Source organism: Vitis riparia, chromosome 8, assembly GCF_004353265.1.
Source record: "Vitis riparia cultivar Riparia Gloire de Montpellier isolate 1030 chromosome 8, EGFV_Vit.rip_1.0, whole genome shotgun sequence".
NCBI classification, from domain to species: domain Eukaryota; kingdom Viridiplantae; phylum Streptophyta; class Magnoliopsida; order Vitales; family Vitaceae; genus Vitis; species Vitis riparia.
In genome coordinates this window covers 17,787,221-17,803,335 of record NC_048438.1, presented here as the reverse complement: position 1 = coordinate 17,803,335, position 16,115 = coordinate 17,787,221, and the positions used below count along the sequence as shown (strand labels likewise).

The window sequence follows — 16,115 nt, the reverse complement described above, 5'->3', positions numbered from 1 at the left end:
TATGTGTTATGTAAATAATAAGGGCAACAACACTTAAACCTCAGGCAACTTATAAAACCAACAATCAACCACTAACCCAAGATTAGAAACAGTCTAAAACCAACTATCAACCACTAACCCAATATCAAAAACAACTTTTTTGGACAGATCATAAGCATACCTACAAGGCAAGAAAGGGTAGAAAACATAAGTAAGATGAGAATGAATATTTTGTAACATCAAAGATTACTTTTGGATATGAGTTATTAACATGTTCATAGACATCAAGGAGAAAATATGATATTAATTAGTATAATTATATTGTGGTATATTTTGGGAATATCATGTAGTTCTATCACGACATTGTTTATTCATGTAAATAACCGATAGTCATCATTGCTCTACATTCAAACCACAATTTTAATGAAAATCAAAAATGAAAAATAAAAGTGAAATAGATCCAAATGGTATGAAAACTTACATTTTTACTCTCATATCCATAAAATCTCCTCATTGGATTGTTCTTGAAGTTATTCGGCAGGCAAGCTTCCCACAACAATAATGGGTTGATTCCATTATTAAAACAAAGTGTCTTCAACAAGGTGGAGCTTAAAAATGTCTTCAAAAGAGTGGAATTAATTTCCCAATCAAATGGTCCAAGTGCATTTGACTTTAGTTAATTTTTTAACATTAATACTACATCATGCTCAACAACTCATTTAATTAGTATGTTAATTGGTCACCCAACCTACAAAATGTAGAACAAAATATAATTTATGAAACTTAAATAACTAATGAGGATGTTTTTAATTTAAAGATCAAAGTGGGATATAAACATGATTCAACAAACATATATATATTTTACCTATATATTTTATAACTTTTGAAATCTTAAAAATATTAAATAAAATTAAAAAGATTATTCATATCAATTCATATACATTTTATTATTATTAAACCAACTATACGAATTGTATCATATCATTCGTACAATAAATGAATCATATTCATATTGAACGATTCTAACATAACTATTAAACCAATCTTAAATTCTCACTATTCCTATCCCAACATGGCATAATCCATTGGCTCCCGCGAGCCTCGAGGCATGGACCACCCAATTTACAATAAAACTTGTAAGAGACTTGAGAGTTAGCCGACACATTCTAAGAATCCAAGGTGATAGCCCATGGTCCAAATTCATTAATTAACTCGAATTCGAATAAATTCCCACATCTGCTCTTATACAAGGAGCACTTAATTGGTTGGTTGGATGATTATTCAGTCTTTTGTAACACAACCGCACCCATTATACCATGAAAGCTCCTTCATGCTGACATTTGTACCACCCCTGTTCAGTGCATATGTAGATTTGGCTTGGAATTTTGAAAAGAGGTTTCATCTTCGCATATTGACAGGACAGACCCTGAGACACAACGTTTCTGTGTGAAAGAAATGCTTGGGGCCATCGGAATGCTAGATGGATGGGCCACAACGTGAATCGATTTTGGAGCTTTCGAAGCCTCCAACCATGTGAATAGTTTCCTCAGTGTTGAATGTGAGAAGTTATCCTCCATTGAGAATGATAAAATTTGGTTATGACTTATGAGAGCAGTCTAAAGGTGAAAATTGTAGAAAATATATCCGATTGATTGTTTTACCTTCGCATGGAAATATAGCATTACCTTTCATCTTTTCAGTATACTAATGAATTATTATTATAATTTTGTACAAGGTGGTATCTAATAATCTTCTTTTAGGTGTTTGATAGACGGGAATGGGGAGCGGGAATAGACATCTCATTCATTTTTTCCTTTATTTCTCTATGTTTGGATAAATGTTAAGAAGGTTGAGATGAAATAAAAAATTATTAAGACAGTAATTAAATTTGATAATATAAAATAACCTAAATATACTATTTTACTCTCTTATCTCATTCTTCAAGTTCGATGCTTATTTTTTTTACAAAGTTAGAGACTTATTCATCATCCACTTCTATGCAACAAGTTATTCTTCCAAATTGAATTGATCAAACCTTCCACGACATTTACTAATAAACAAGTTATGAATTTTACAGGATATGATACTCGTTGAAAATTAGAATGAAATTTGATTTTTTTTTATTTCCTCTTTTGAAAATAGGAAAAACATTTACTAGCTTTGAGAATTTAAATATTATAATATATATATAGGTAAAATATAATTTTTAAGCATGACAAATTATTGAATTTTTTAATAAAAATAATAATTGAATATTTGTATTTGTACATTAAGGTTATATGATTTTTTATGGTAAATTTTTTATTTATTGAATATATATATATTTTTAGTATTATTATTTAACAACCAAAAAACTTTCAAATTATTTTAAATTATATGAAAGGATATTATTATAATTTTTTTTTTCATTTTCATTCCTTTTATTATCAAATGAAAACAAATAATCATTTCAATCTTTCATTCCTAAATTCATCAAAATATCAAAAATAAAATTATTGAATTTATTTTTATTTATTAAAAATAAAAATAAAAATAAAATATTCATTTTCATTTCTTATATTCCGAACAAACACCCCCTAAACCTACCATGCTGTCCTTTCGCATGTATCTACGGGTATGTTTCCACGTGGATATCATGAAAATAGATAAAAAATTTAACCCGCGGTGAAATCAAATTATTGAATTTGGAATGGACAAAAAAAAAAATAATAACAATGATAATAATAGTACACAGCATGGGGAATGAAAGGAGGAGTCGGCCTTATCGCTTGAGAACATTTGATGGCCTCTTGCTCTGTCATTTTTAAAATTTGCATGAGGTGGCGACAAACACCGACCATCCCTGTCAAGGATACCATCGAGAGTGATGGACCTCTACTTCTTTTCAGTATTATTTTTCTATATTTATTTTGAATACTCCCCCGCCCCTACATTTTAGATTATTTGCCCTTGTGTCCCCATTCTTAGCTTTATAAAACTCCTAAAAACGCTAAAAACTAAAAAGCACACATGGAGGAATCATACAAGATTTGAAATGACTTCCAATCATCCCAACCCCCAGTCGCTTTAAGGTGGGTTTGGTTCTCCAAAAGAAAAAAAATAAAAAATTATAAAAATATAAAAAAATCAAATATAATTAAAATTAATTAAAAATTCATGTATTTTAAAATTATTTATAATCTTTATATAATAAAAATAAATAAATAAAATAAGTTATAATTTTATATTTATTTTTTATTTTTCATTATATTTTTTTCTCCCATTTTTTCACTTTTATCTTATTTTTCTCATATTTTTCCTCAAATTTTTTGGGAATCAAACATAACTCTAAAGTTATAATTCATAGTTATTGTTAACATAGATGCTTCTAATTCTACTTTAACCATTTTAATATGTTTAAAATAAGATTTAAGTTATTGAAATTCATCGTGTAATTTGTAAATTTGACATTTATTTTAAAATTTTATATAATCATAGAAAAAAATATATTTTTTAATTTAATCTAATTATACAAACATTTCCTCACTAATAAAATATAGCACATATCTTTCTTTTATACATAAAACAACCATCTCATCCCAATTATTTACTAAAATACTACACTTTAACATTTAATATAAAAAATAACAAAAAAATTTGTTAACCATGGACCCAAAAAAATTCTGTTTTTCCAAAATTCAAAAAAGGTTAGAAAGTAAAAGTAAAAACAAAATGAGAAATGTGTGGTAAATAAAATAGGCTGAAGTTGAGGGGCAGCATCGCAAAATTTCCCTGTCGAAATTTATGCTTCGCGTACTTCCAAACTGTGAACATCAGTGAAGAGGACCATAGGGCAGAGTACATGGGCAGCAAGTATCAACTATCTGTAGCAACAATGTCAACGTGGCCGGCGTGAGCGGCGTTTCCTGTACCAACAAATTAAAATACGCTGCTTTTTTCAATTAGTGACCTCCATTATTGATTTATTATTGTTCTCTTTCTATCTTTGAACAAATAATTCATTTAGGAGAATTCTAAAAAGGTAAAAGTATTTTTTAATATTTGAAAATACTTTTCCTCTTTTTTTAAAAAAAATATTTTAAAATAATTAATTTTTTAATATTTAAAAATGCTTTTCCCTGAAAATTTGATAAAATTTGATATTCAATAAGATTTTAAAGGTATTTTCAAATTTTACTTTCATCATTTCAAATTATTTGAAATTTCATAAAATATATTTTCTTGTTTTTCTTATTTGTCATTGTTCTCGAATTTTCATTAATTTAAATTAAAAATTATATTTGATAAAATTTCAAAGTGATTAAAACTAGGTTCGGTTCTTAACGTGAGAGAAAAAAAAATAAAGGTAAATAAAAAATAAATTTAAAATTAATAAATTATTTTATATGTTTTTCTATTAGTCTTGTTTATTTTCTATTGATATAAAATTATTAAATAATTTTAAAATATATAAATTTATAACTAATATTCATTTATATTTTTCATAATTAAAAATCAAATATGACAAAATAGTTTTTCTTAATATATATTTTTCTTAATACTTCTCAACAACCAAATATAATAAAAGTGTCTTTAGACCATAAAGAGAAATTTATTATTTTATTATATAATAAATAATAAAAATACATTATAATTTGTTTTATTTGTATTAAAAGAATATCATAATTTTATAACTCGAGAATAGTATGTGTCAAATAAGTTTGTATGATAATCAATGCATGATGGAAAAGAGATTGGTTATGATTTGTTAGCAATTTTTTTTTAGTTTGGACGAAGAATAATTAACAAAAATAAAAAGTTAAGATTAGTAAAAAATTTCTGTAGATATTAAGAAATATAAGTGAAATTTGGGGTGAATAATAAATTTTGGCTTTTTTTTTCTTGGTTTTAATTGAAGTTGGTTAGTTCCATCCTAGGTGGATTCCCTATTATATTATCTGGATAATATCATTACACGTGTCAATATTAAAAATAAAAACTTATTTAATGGCCAACTTTTTTTGCTTACACCAGTTAAAAACATATTGGTTTTAACTTCTAATCATTCGTGTTAGGTACACTTTCATGAAATTCTTAAAAAAACTTTATAAAAGATACTCATTGTTGTCATTATATTTTTTAATTATTTTATTTTATTAAAGTTTATATTATTTATATTTGATGTCTTGGAAAAAAAAAATTTATTATGATTATATATATATATATATATATATATATATATTTCTTTTAATTATATATGTGTTTTAAAATTATAAATACTCATTTGAATCCATAAAAATTTAAAATGGATAATACATAAAAATTTAAAATGGACAATATCTGATTGATCATGTGATAAGAATATTATTAATATATTTTATTATATTTGTTAATTAAGGTTTAAATTTATTTTTTGTTTTTTATATTTTAATTTTTTTTAATTATGTTCTAAGGGAAAACAGGAAATTGCAAAACAAAATCTTTTGCGCGGGATCACGAGATTCGGATTTTCTAATATTTTCAACCACAGCCATGCCCCACCAGCAAAAGGCCAAAAGCAGTCAGAAATGGCCAAGAAATTGAGCTTCCCCAAACGCTGCAGTACATTTTCCCTTCCCTAATCCTGCAACCGCTGACAACTTTCTCCTTCTCCACTTGATGAAGGGTAAACCGGTAATATTGACCTACTTTAGGTCAAGCCCTACCAAATGCCTAAATAACTTGCCTTCAAATGTTAGGATGATGATTGTGAAGTTTGACGATCTACCACAGCTGCCCCATTACCAAAATTTCATATCATATTAAATCATGGTAGGTTTTTTTTTTTAAAGAACACTGCGGATAATCCCGTACTCCTACTGTTCATCAATGAATCGTGGCGGAGGGACTAACCATGAACAGTGGTCCATGAAGAATTAATACGTAGTTAAGGCAAAAAAAAAAAAAAAAAAAACTGACTTAAATTAAATGAAAGTTGCATGATATTATAACACATGGGCCTGTTACATTATTAGAAGCTTGAAATGGGAGCTCTTCTTGATTTTTATGTTTGCCCTGCAAGGTAAGAAAGAGTTATGGCTTCTCTCACTTTTCCGCTACTGAAGTTTTCGACAGTGATATGATAATTTGTGGAGACTATAAATATGGGTAAGGGGAAGATGATAATAATTTTAGTGGCTGCCATTGGGACATCAATACATTAAAAAAAATGCTACTATTATAAAAATAAAAAATAAAAAAATCATATTTTTGTAAAACATTTTTAGGCATTATACCTAACCTTGGCAATTGAATAGACTTGAAACCAATCTTAAATGACGGTGGAATTTCAATGATTAGGATTGACTTTTCACCCTCTAGAATTCAACCACCAGCTATTTCATGCACGTAATCATCCCGTTTAGACTATATTAATTACCTGAATATCAAATTATTTTATTTTATTTACTGTCGTTTTAAAATTTCAAAGAGCTATTTTGAGATTGAAAATAAAATCGTATCACATTTCATCATGCAACAACTCTGAGATTTGCTTCCCTAAGAATGACATTATATAATCATAAGAATGTGTAATAAATATTTTAATGAAAGACAATGACACAACTTTCTTCAGCTATCATGAAAATCATGATGCATAAGCTTATTTTTTTCCTCAACCGTACGTGACACCCACCAGATGGTGGGTCCACACCCTCAAAATAATCAGAGCCAGATTGAAAAGAGAAACACTGATTATAGGCTTCTGCTCCCTCACAATCTTCCCCACCGTCTTCCTCCTAAACCCACCAAACTCGTTAGGGTTTCCCAAATCTTACTTTCAGAGGCTTTGGAATTTCCATTGTTCCGGTGGTTAGGTTAGCGAACCTGCCTTCGCGTGTCCTTACAGCTGGCATTGTTGCAGGTAATGTGTTCTGTTCTTGATCTCACTCTTATTAGCTTAAAATCTTGTTCTTTTTTGTGTTTTGTCCAAGCCATTTTATTTAAGTTTTTCAAGTTGGGTTTTTTTTGGGGGGGCTTTTTTTTTTTTGTTCGGACTTGGATCTCTCTGTTCTTGATCTGAAGAGGTTCTCTGTTATTTGGGGTTTGAGCTCCGTTACCAGTCAGAATGTATGTGTCTTCATTATGGTTTAGCTCTAGGCCTGATTGCTTGCCGAGAAAAGGTAGGAAAAATTTTGAGTTGGGGGTTTTTCTTTTTCCTTTTTATTTTATTTTTTAACGTTTCGAAATTGTATGGGACTCGTAGAAACTAAAATATTCAGCCAACCAGTACAGTAGTGCCATTTTGGCTTAGCTGGTGGCAGAAAAAATAACAAAATACGATTCAAGGTTGTACAGTATTTATTAATCTCTACAGTTTTTTGGCGCCTATCAAAAAAAAAAAAAAATCTGCAGTTTCTTGGCAACGAAGCTGTGGGTACTGATTTCTTGGTAGACTGTTTCGAATCTGGATTTGAAGTGGTTCGAGGCAATAGAATTTGTTTCCAATCTTTATTTTGTTTGAATCAGGACTTTGTATTTAACCCATGATATAGCTCTAAATTGCAAAATGCAACCTTTCAAGTTCAATTGGTGTCTCATTAAGTAGATCCTGGAATTGGGTTGGTAAACCTCTAATTGCTGCTGTTGTTGCACAATATCAGTATAACTTTCTTTGTAACAGGCTGGGGTTTCAATATGACAGATAAGGACGTCACTATATGTTTTTCTAATTCTTGGGCTGCCATTTTCTAGGAAATTGGCTTGACATTTCAATTTCATTCAGTTTATTAGTTTCACAAAGTGAATTGTTTACATGAGCACACTCTTTTTTTTGCCTGATTTTGGTTTCCACAGAAACAAATGAAACAATAATTAAATGTTGAAATTATGCTTGGATGGAGTGGAGAAATTGCAGTTGCAATATATGAAACACTAAGAAATTTATATATTGGATTTCTTAGCATATGGGATCCAATAAAACAAAAATGCCCTCAACTTTATTGGCAATCTTGTTCTGAAAAGAGTTTCCCTGTATAACCTAATTAGATTCTCCCACCTAAAATCTATTTTTGTTTTCAATGTGGAATGGTACATATGTCACCTGGTATGAAATCTAATACTTGATGGAATAACTAAATGGAAATTCAGCCTACATTTAAGTCTATGGATTCGGATCATGACTAATTTAAAGTAGTACTCTGCCATGTTATGATTGACACAGTGGCAGCATGCTAATCAAATTGAAACTCTTAATGGGTTCATAGAAAAGATTCTCTTATAAGGGAGTGGCCCTTGTCCTTGGTGAATTGGTGTATTGTTTGTTGTGGATTTTAATGAAAAATGTTTGTTTTATGTATTATTTCCCTTTTACTATTGCCTGATTTTAATGAATATACTGTGTTTTGGTGATCATGTCAGGATTGGGATCTTGAATTCTTACACGAGGGAAAGAAGCTATCAGACAATACAAATTCTGATTCTGTCTGATCAAAGAAAGCTCTCAAGCACATTTTGTGTTCTCCCATTTCTAGAGTCCTTATATCTGAAATGTTCACACAGAATTGGAGAAGTATAAACTTTCAGTGGTCCACTCTACCTTTTTGTGGTACTATATCTAATTAAATTCGGCAAACAGTAAGTAGCACCAAATGATGGGTTCATTTCCTGGTAGTTGTGAAATTGTTGAATCATCGGAAGACCCAAGTTTGGCTCAACTTTCTAGAGGAATTCATCGACCAAAATCTGGTGCAAAAGTGGATGACAAAGTTAGAAAGCCTCCTATACTGAAACTGGGACACGACAGTTCTCTAGAAGATGATCTTAATCGGATTTTTGAGGCAATTAACCTAAAAAATGCATCTAAGGTTTGGGGTCTTCCCCACCAAGTTGGAACAGACTCCCCATCGAAGAATGTGTTAAAAAAGCCAATTACAGTCAGTGGTTCTCATTCACCACGAATTGGGATTTCTGAGCCTGCAACTCTGAAGCAGGCACTAAGGGGACTCTGCATCTCTCAGGCATCTGAAATGGCTGCTGTGAAAAGGTTATCAAAGTCGGGAAGTTATGCAGGGTCGTCTGAAGCTGGAAGGATTAAGAGTTTGTTTAGTACTGTCGTTGTTGAAGCCAGACAACCTGGTATGTCTCTAGGCAAGGGTGGTATTGCAGAAATCTCTCTGTTTCCAGAAGAGAGCACATCAAATGCTTCTGAGAAGGTAACTCGGTACCTGCACGTTCCCAAGGTAAAGTCATCAAGCCAAAGTGCTCATTCTTCTCCCCGATTTGCCGTGGGAGCAACACAATTAGGAACAACAGCTAGATCACCGCAAAGTGAGATTGTTCCTGTTTCAACAGAAATTAGTAATCAAACATCAAAGACAGAATCAGTGCAGAAAGAAAAGCATACGTCTGTAACTGCTCTATCTGGTGCAAACACCGATGATAACATGCTAGAGCTAGGTACCACTGGTCATGCCTCAACCAAATCAGCAAACAGAGCATCAGCATTAAAGCCAGGGCGGAAAGGCAGGTTGCAAAATGTACCTTCTAGCTCGGTCAACAGTAGTAAGGCAAGCAAGTCAACAAAGAACACCCAACGTGTAGTCAAACCAATTCTCAGAAACAAGAATTTTGTAAAGAAAAAAGTAAAGCAGGATTCAAATTCTGCCACCTCCACTTCTAATACATGTAGTGAAGTTAATGATGAAATGGATCCAAGTACAAGTCAATTGGTTTGCCAGAGATGCCACTGTGCATTGAAGGATGCAAGGAAAGAATTGAGTCAAGATTCTCCCACATCCAACTTAAAAAGTCTCAGCACTGAAGCCAGCTTTAGTAATATGAACTCAGTTGCTAACAAACCGGGCATCAGTTCCAATAGTTATAACAGACATAAAGCTATTTTTGTCAAGGCGAACAAGAATGCAAAATCAAGGGAGAAAGGGGAATTGTCTCAGAGCTCTAAAAGTAGCCGTGGTGAGTACAGTAGCAGTACAAGCATCAGCGAAGAGAGCATTCTAAGTGGGTCTAGTTGCGGCAATAGACCTCACATGTCAAAGGATTTAAGATGGGAAGCCATCCGCCAAGTCCAGATGCAGCAAGGAGTTCTAGGATTGAGACACTTCAATCTGTTGAAAAAGCTTGGCGGTGGAGACATTGGGACTGTTTATCTGGCTGAGCTAATTGGTACATACTGCCTTTTTGCTATAAAGGTCATGGACAATGACTTTTTGGCCAGAAGGAAAAAGATGCCAAGGGCCCAAACTGAAAGAGAAATATTGCGAATGCTGGATCATCCTTTTCTCCCTACGCTCTATGCTCAATTCACATCAGATAATTTGTCATGTTTGGTCATGGAATATTGTCCAGGTGGAGATCTGCATGTCCTTCGGCAGAAGCAGCCTGGTAGGAATTTTCCTGAACAAGCAGCAAGGTAAGAAACTCACTTTTATTGCCCAAATTGCTTTATTTTTATTCAGAAATATTATTTACAATTGAACATGTTAAATAAAATCAAAAGAAAATTTTAGACGAATTTCACCATTTGTGTAACTTTAGTTGGTTTCCTGCATTAAGTACCAATCTTGGTCTCGCAAGTGATGTGTCTATTTCATTTCATAAATTGGAAGTCCAATCAGCAGTGTTTGGATTTGCTATTTAGGTGCTGTTTTATGAGCTTTAGAATTAGTTTATTTGGATTTGGCTAAACTTATAGGATGCACCATAACTGAGGATGCAGTTGATTCAAAAGTTCATAAACTGTGAATGATGTTCTCATAATGTGGTTCTTTGGTTGAAATTCATGCAATAATTGTTCATTAAGTGTGTTTGAACTTGATATTTTTCATCAATGTAAACACAATCTTTGGATCTTTCTATTATGTCATTAATTTCGGATTGCTGCCTGATACCCTTGGCCTGTAATAGCTGGCACTGGCTTCCCTATCTTATATGTTCATGAAGCCACTGGGAGAAGGCTACTTTTCTGGAGAAGACATAATTTAGGATCTTAATTCGCATCTCTCCTATAAATGGAAGTACAGGAAAATTGAGTTGAAATTTTAGAACCTTTAATAAGAACAACAGCTCAAGGGTTTGGAACAAAATTTAATTTTCAGGCTCGGTTGGATTCAAGTAACTGCTATTTTCATCTTTCCTATTGCATTTAATTGGTTGCATGTGCAAGGCTGTGAGAACATTGGATGGCTATGGTTCATTTTGGGACTGCCTTTGGAAACAAGTTTTTTTTGCCCTTTTTTATTATTATTAAAAACATGTCTGACAGGATTTGTTTTATTTGTGTTTTAAGAAAACAAAGCCAAAAGAAGGTGCAATTCTTAAACCTCCAACAAAATAAGGAAGCTTGAAAGCATACTTGGGTCTCCTTTTTTTGCTAGACGCCTATTTATATTTTTCTAATTTGCCTGAAAAACATTTTAAAAATGTATGCGTGCATATCTTGTATCTGCTAGTAAAGACTCAACTGTACCATCTGTCACCCGTCCTCACCTTTTCAGAACGTCACTGCTGAACCACCATTCTATATAAACATGCTAGGATGTGTGAATCATACCTGTGTCGGATTCAACAAGAAATGAATTGTTGGGTGCATATCGGATATGCATCTAAGACATCTGCTCTTGGTCTGTACCTTACAAGCGTGTCTAACAAATGAAGAGAATAAGATATTATTTCTTTGCTATAAGTTCCCTAAGTTACCTTCCCAATCCATTTCTCGTTGCTTGGATGTCTTAAAATGAGTGAAGTAGCTGTCTTTTTACATTTTTTTTATAGGTTAATTAGCTGTGTCTAACATGGTATGGTGATAGTCATGTCATTTACCCATGGACAAATATACATGTTAGGAACATAGACAATTCTGCTGAGTGCATGAGTCCTAAGATTTGGCAATTGGATGAACCTAAAGGCTGGGCACACACTTGCCCCTAACATTGTCCACCCCCCACATCTACCATTACCATTATTAGAAAATGTCTCAAGTTCATATTTGGTACATATTTTGGTAATTTCTTGGAGAAATAGGTTTTCTTCTAAAATAAGAAAATATGTCAAGATTGTCTATGTTGGGAACATAGACAATTCTGCTAAGTGCCTGAGTCCTAAGATTTGGCAATTGGATGAACCTAAAGGCTGGACGCACAATTACCCCTAACATTGTCCAGCCCCCACTTACCCCTAACCTTACCATTATTAGAAAGTGTCTCAAGTTCATATTTGGTATGTATTCTTTTAGGGAATGATGTTGTGTAGAATATTTCTTATTTTGGTATTTTCTTGGAGAAATAGGTTTTCTTATAAAATAAGAAAATATGTTAAAGATTTTTTTTTTTGTAAATATTTCAGATTTTTTTTTGGTGTTTTGGGGGGCTGCTTATGAGATTGAGATGTACATATAAAGTCTATATTGAGTAGATAGAGATGCGAAGAACAAGAAAAGACACCATGTGAAGCAATACACAAGCTCATGGTGTAGATGCTCAGTGAAAAAGATATGAGATTGTTTTGTGGCTCAAGAGTTGTATCTGCTTTTTCTTTCCTTTATAATTTCTTTATGATATAATGGCTTGATTCTCCTTTATCCGTGGATGTAGTATAATTGGCTGAACTACATTAAAACTCTAGATCTCTTTGTGTGTAGATTTGCTTTATTTTTATGTTATTGTATTAACACGTAGAATTAAAGCTTCCACCACAATAACAACTATAACTATGACCTACAACTGCACCACCACTTCGACTTACACCAGCACCATGTGCATGCACCATAAGAGTGCCACTGTCACCAGTAGATGATTTTTTTTTTCCCTGATTATTTTTGGTCAAAAATCTCTTTAGATGGTCATTGCATACATCTGCTTCTAGGAATCAATGGTACAGCTGCATCAGCTCAACTTGTTAAGGCTTTAAATCGCATTTTCTTGGAGTCAGCTGCACCAATGATGTGTATCCTCTGTTCAATCTTAGATCATCATGTGTTTTTGTCTTAGCCACAACCTACATCCTTTGGAATCATGCTTGTTGTTCAACCTTATAATGGTCTCGGCACAACTTTGGATTGTGTTACATCTCAACTTATGCTTGTAGCCTCTATAATATTTCTAGTGTTAAAATCTCTCAGAAACAACAATTCAAGGACTTCTATCTTTCTCACCAACCTTGAGGTGCTTTTTGGTTTTTTATCATCAAACTAGTTGTTGCTGGAATCTCTCTCACACACAAATGGCATTTTATGGGAACTCATTATCTTCTTGTTGATTGTCAATGTTAAACTTTAGTTATTCCGTATCACAGGTTTTATGTTGCTGAAGTCCTCCTTGCTTTGGAATACTTACACATGCTTGGAGTTGTATACCGAGATTTGAAACCAGAAAACATTCTAGTCAGAGAAGATGGTCACATTATGCTCACTGATTTTGATCTGTCACTCAGATGCAATGTAAATCCAACTCTTCTCAAATCATCTTCATCAACCATGGAGCCCACGAGGATGATGTCAGGTCCATGCAAAGAGTCTAGCTGCATTGACCCTTTATGTATTGAACCATCCTGTGAGGTCCCATGCTTCAGCCCCAGGTTTTTGCCTGCAGCTGCAAGAACACGGAAACTAAAATCTGAACTTGCAGCCCAGGTCAGATCATTACCACAGCTTGTGGCTGAGCCTACTGATGCTCGATCCAACTCCTTTGTGGGGACCCATGAATATTTGGCTCCAGAAATCATCAAAGGAGAGGGCCATGGGAGTGCGGTTGATTGGTGGACATTTGGAGTCTTTCTTTACGAGCTTCTATATGGAAAGACACCATTTAAAGGTTCTGGAAATGATGAAACATTGGCGAATGTGGTTTTGCAGAGCCTCAAATTTCCAGACAGCCCAATCATTAGTTTTCAGGCAAGGGATCTCATCAGAGGGCTGTTGATGAAGGAGCCGGAGAATCGATTGGGGTCAGAGCGGGGGGCTGCAGAGATCAAGCAGCACCCGTTTTTTGAGGGCCTGAATTGGGCACTTATTCGCTGTACTATTCCTCCGGAGTTACCTGAGTGCTGTGATTTTGGGCTCATGACAGTGGCTTCCCAGCAGAAGGAGAGCAAGTACCTGGAGTTTGAATTGTTCTAGCCAAAAACCTCTAATTTTGGGAAGAGAAGAGAAGCTGTCTCGTGGGGTATTATCTCTTAATGGAGGCATCTCCCCTGTTGTAAGTTGTAACTAAAATCTAGCTTATAATGTAAATTTGGTGGAGAATATTGTGGCAAAAGCTGTCATTTATGGTATGTCATAATTAAGTAATTCTTGAGAGTTGGGACTCTTGTAGAGTCGGTGGCTGATCAATATGTGGGTCATCCAAATTCATCTGTTTAATCTAAATTATGGAGCCTCTTGAGGGGCCGGATTCTGCAATTTCAGACACCAATGTCCTTCCCAATCCAACCTCTTTTTTTCCTCACTCTGCATTTTTTATTTAATATTTGTAATGGCAGCATAAATTTATTTATTAATTCTCCATTCTATTCTTGCCTCCCGATTATAGGATTATCACCCTGAGCAATTGAGACATCAATCAGATTAAATCTGAGCATGTTTTAATGGAAACGTCTGTCTCGATGCGGATCACCATGGCATAAAAATGGAACTTTTCCGGCTCCACATGATCTCTCCTCGCATTTTGTTTTCAAGCTCTATTAAAAAAAATTTGAGTGTATCACGTGGAATAAACAATATTTAATATGTTATGGACTTGTGCCTTTCCAAGTAAGTTGAACAAGATATGCATGGAGTGGGCATGTGTATTTCGGTATAAGGAACCAATTAAAATGACTAATAGTGTGTTTAACAGTGATTTTAGAAAGTATTTTTAGTTTTTTTAATACTTAAAAATTTATATATTTCAAATATAAAAGTATTTTCTAAAATAATTATCAAACGCACTCTACTTCCCCCTATTATATTTATTTGTGTGATTTCAATAATCAATATATAAAATAATCTTATAATACTCTTATCCTTTTTGTAGGGAATGGACTTTTTTTAGTTTAACATAAGGCATGACATTCTTTAGAACATCAAGTGAGGTCCACATTTGTTACATATTTAAATATTTTTTAAAAATAATTATAATTATATCGAAATATGAATATTTGTATATTTAAAAGATTCCAAATTATTAAATCATTTAATACATTTAAATATTTTTTAACTCATTAAATCTATCTTAATGAAAATAAATGATTTCCATCTCTAACCCTTGTAACCATAAAGGTCTCTTGGTCATTTTATATTTTATACCGCATTCGTAGGTGATTGAAAATGTAATAAATATAAGGTATTCCTTAATAACAAAAATAATGATCTAACCATAGAGGAAAAAAGTTCGGAAAAATGTTACTCATACCCATCATGTAGGTAGTGAGCATGGAGGAAAATATCGGTAATCACGGATATATCGGTACTTCGATTTTACGGATATATCGGATATATCGGAGATATATCGGCAGATATTCTGGAAAAAAATATCGGTAGGCTTAAAATTATTAAAAACTCATAGAAATGCAAGGAAAACCTCATAATAATATAATTAGAAGTATAATGGACATTTTAAAGTTGTTTTATTGAAAAATTTGATATATATATATATAATATAATTTGCGATATTAGATGTAGTTATATCATATCGATCTATAAGAAATGTTAATTTTGTAATTGTTCTCATTGTAAAGCCACATAAAATATTTCATTTCATTAAATATCAATAATTTGTACACATTAAATTCATTAAATAAACATATTTCATATTCAAAATATACTAGTTCATGTTAATTAAATTAATTAAATAATTTAGCATGTTAATTAAATTAATTAAATAATTTAGCTAAGTTAACTAGTTTAATTTAATTCTAGATGTGAAAATAAATCACAAATAATCATCTAAAATAAACATATCAATTTATAATTAAATAATCAAATTAACCTAAGTTAATTCAATAAAAATATAAAAATTAATTACAATTGAATGTAAAAATAGCATTAAATCATCCATATTGCAAACATACTAATTAATTGAAAATACATGAATTAATTACAATTGCAAACAAAATTAATTACAATTTAAAACAAATATACCTTAAAATGATTAAATAATTGAGCAACCTTAATAAAAATTGGAGTA

The 16,115-nt window shown here is 32.2% G+C and overlaps 1 protein-coding gene across 1 annotated transcript; it reads left to right on the top strand.

Moving 5' to 3' along the window:
• The first annotated feature begins 6,680 nt into the window (after positions 1 to 6,680).
• LOC117920497 (serine/threonine-protein kinase D6PKL1) lies at positions 6,681 to 14,396 on the top strand. The gene is made up of 3 exons (XM_034838067.1): positions 6,681 to 6,859; positions 8,356 to 10,366; positions 13,246 to 14,396. Exons 2-3 carry the CDS (start codon positions 8,586 to 8,588, stop codon positions 14,066 to 14,068), a joined length of 2,604 nt encoding a protein of 867 aa, XP_034693958.1. The 5' UTR covers positions 6,681 to 6,859; positions 8,356 to 8,585; the 3' UTR covers positions 14,069 to 14,396.
• Positions 14,397 to 16,115: the final 1,719 nt, after the last annotated feature.

Coding starts and splice junctions, on each gene's coding strand:
- LOC117920497 (XM_034838067.1), top strand. CDS start 8,586: ATGATGGGTTCATTTCCTGGTAGTTGTGAAATTGTTGAATCATCGGAA. Junction 10,367..13,245: donor TTTCCTGAACAAGCAGCAAG/GTAAGAAACTCA, acceptor TCCGTATCACAG/GTTTTATGTTGCTGAAGTCC.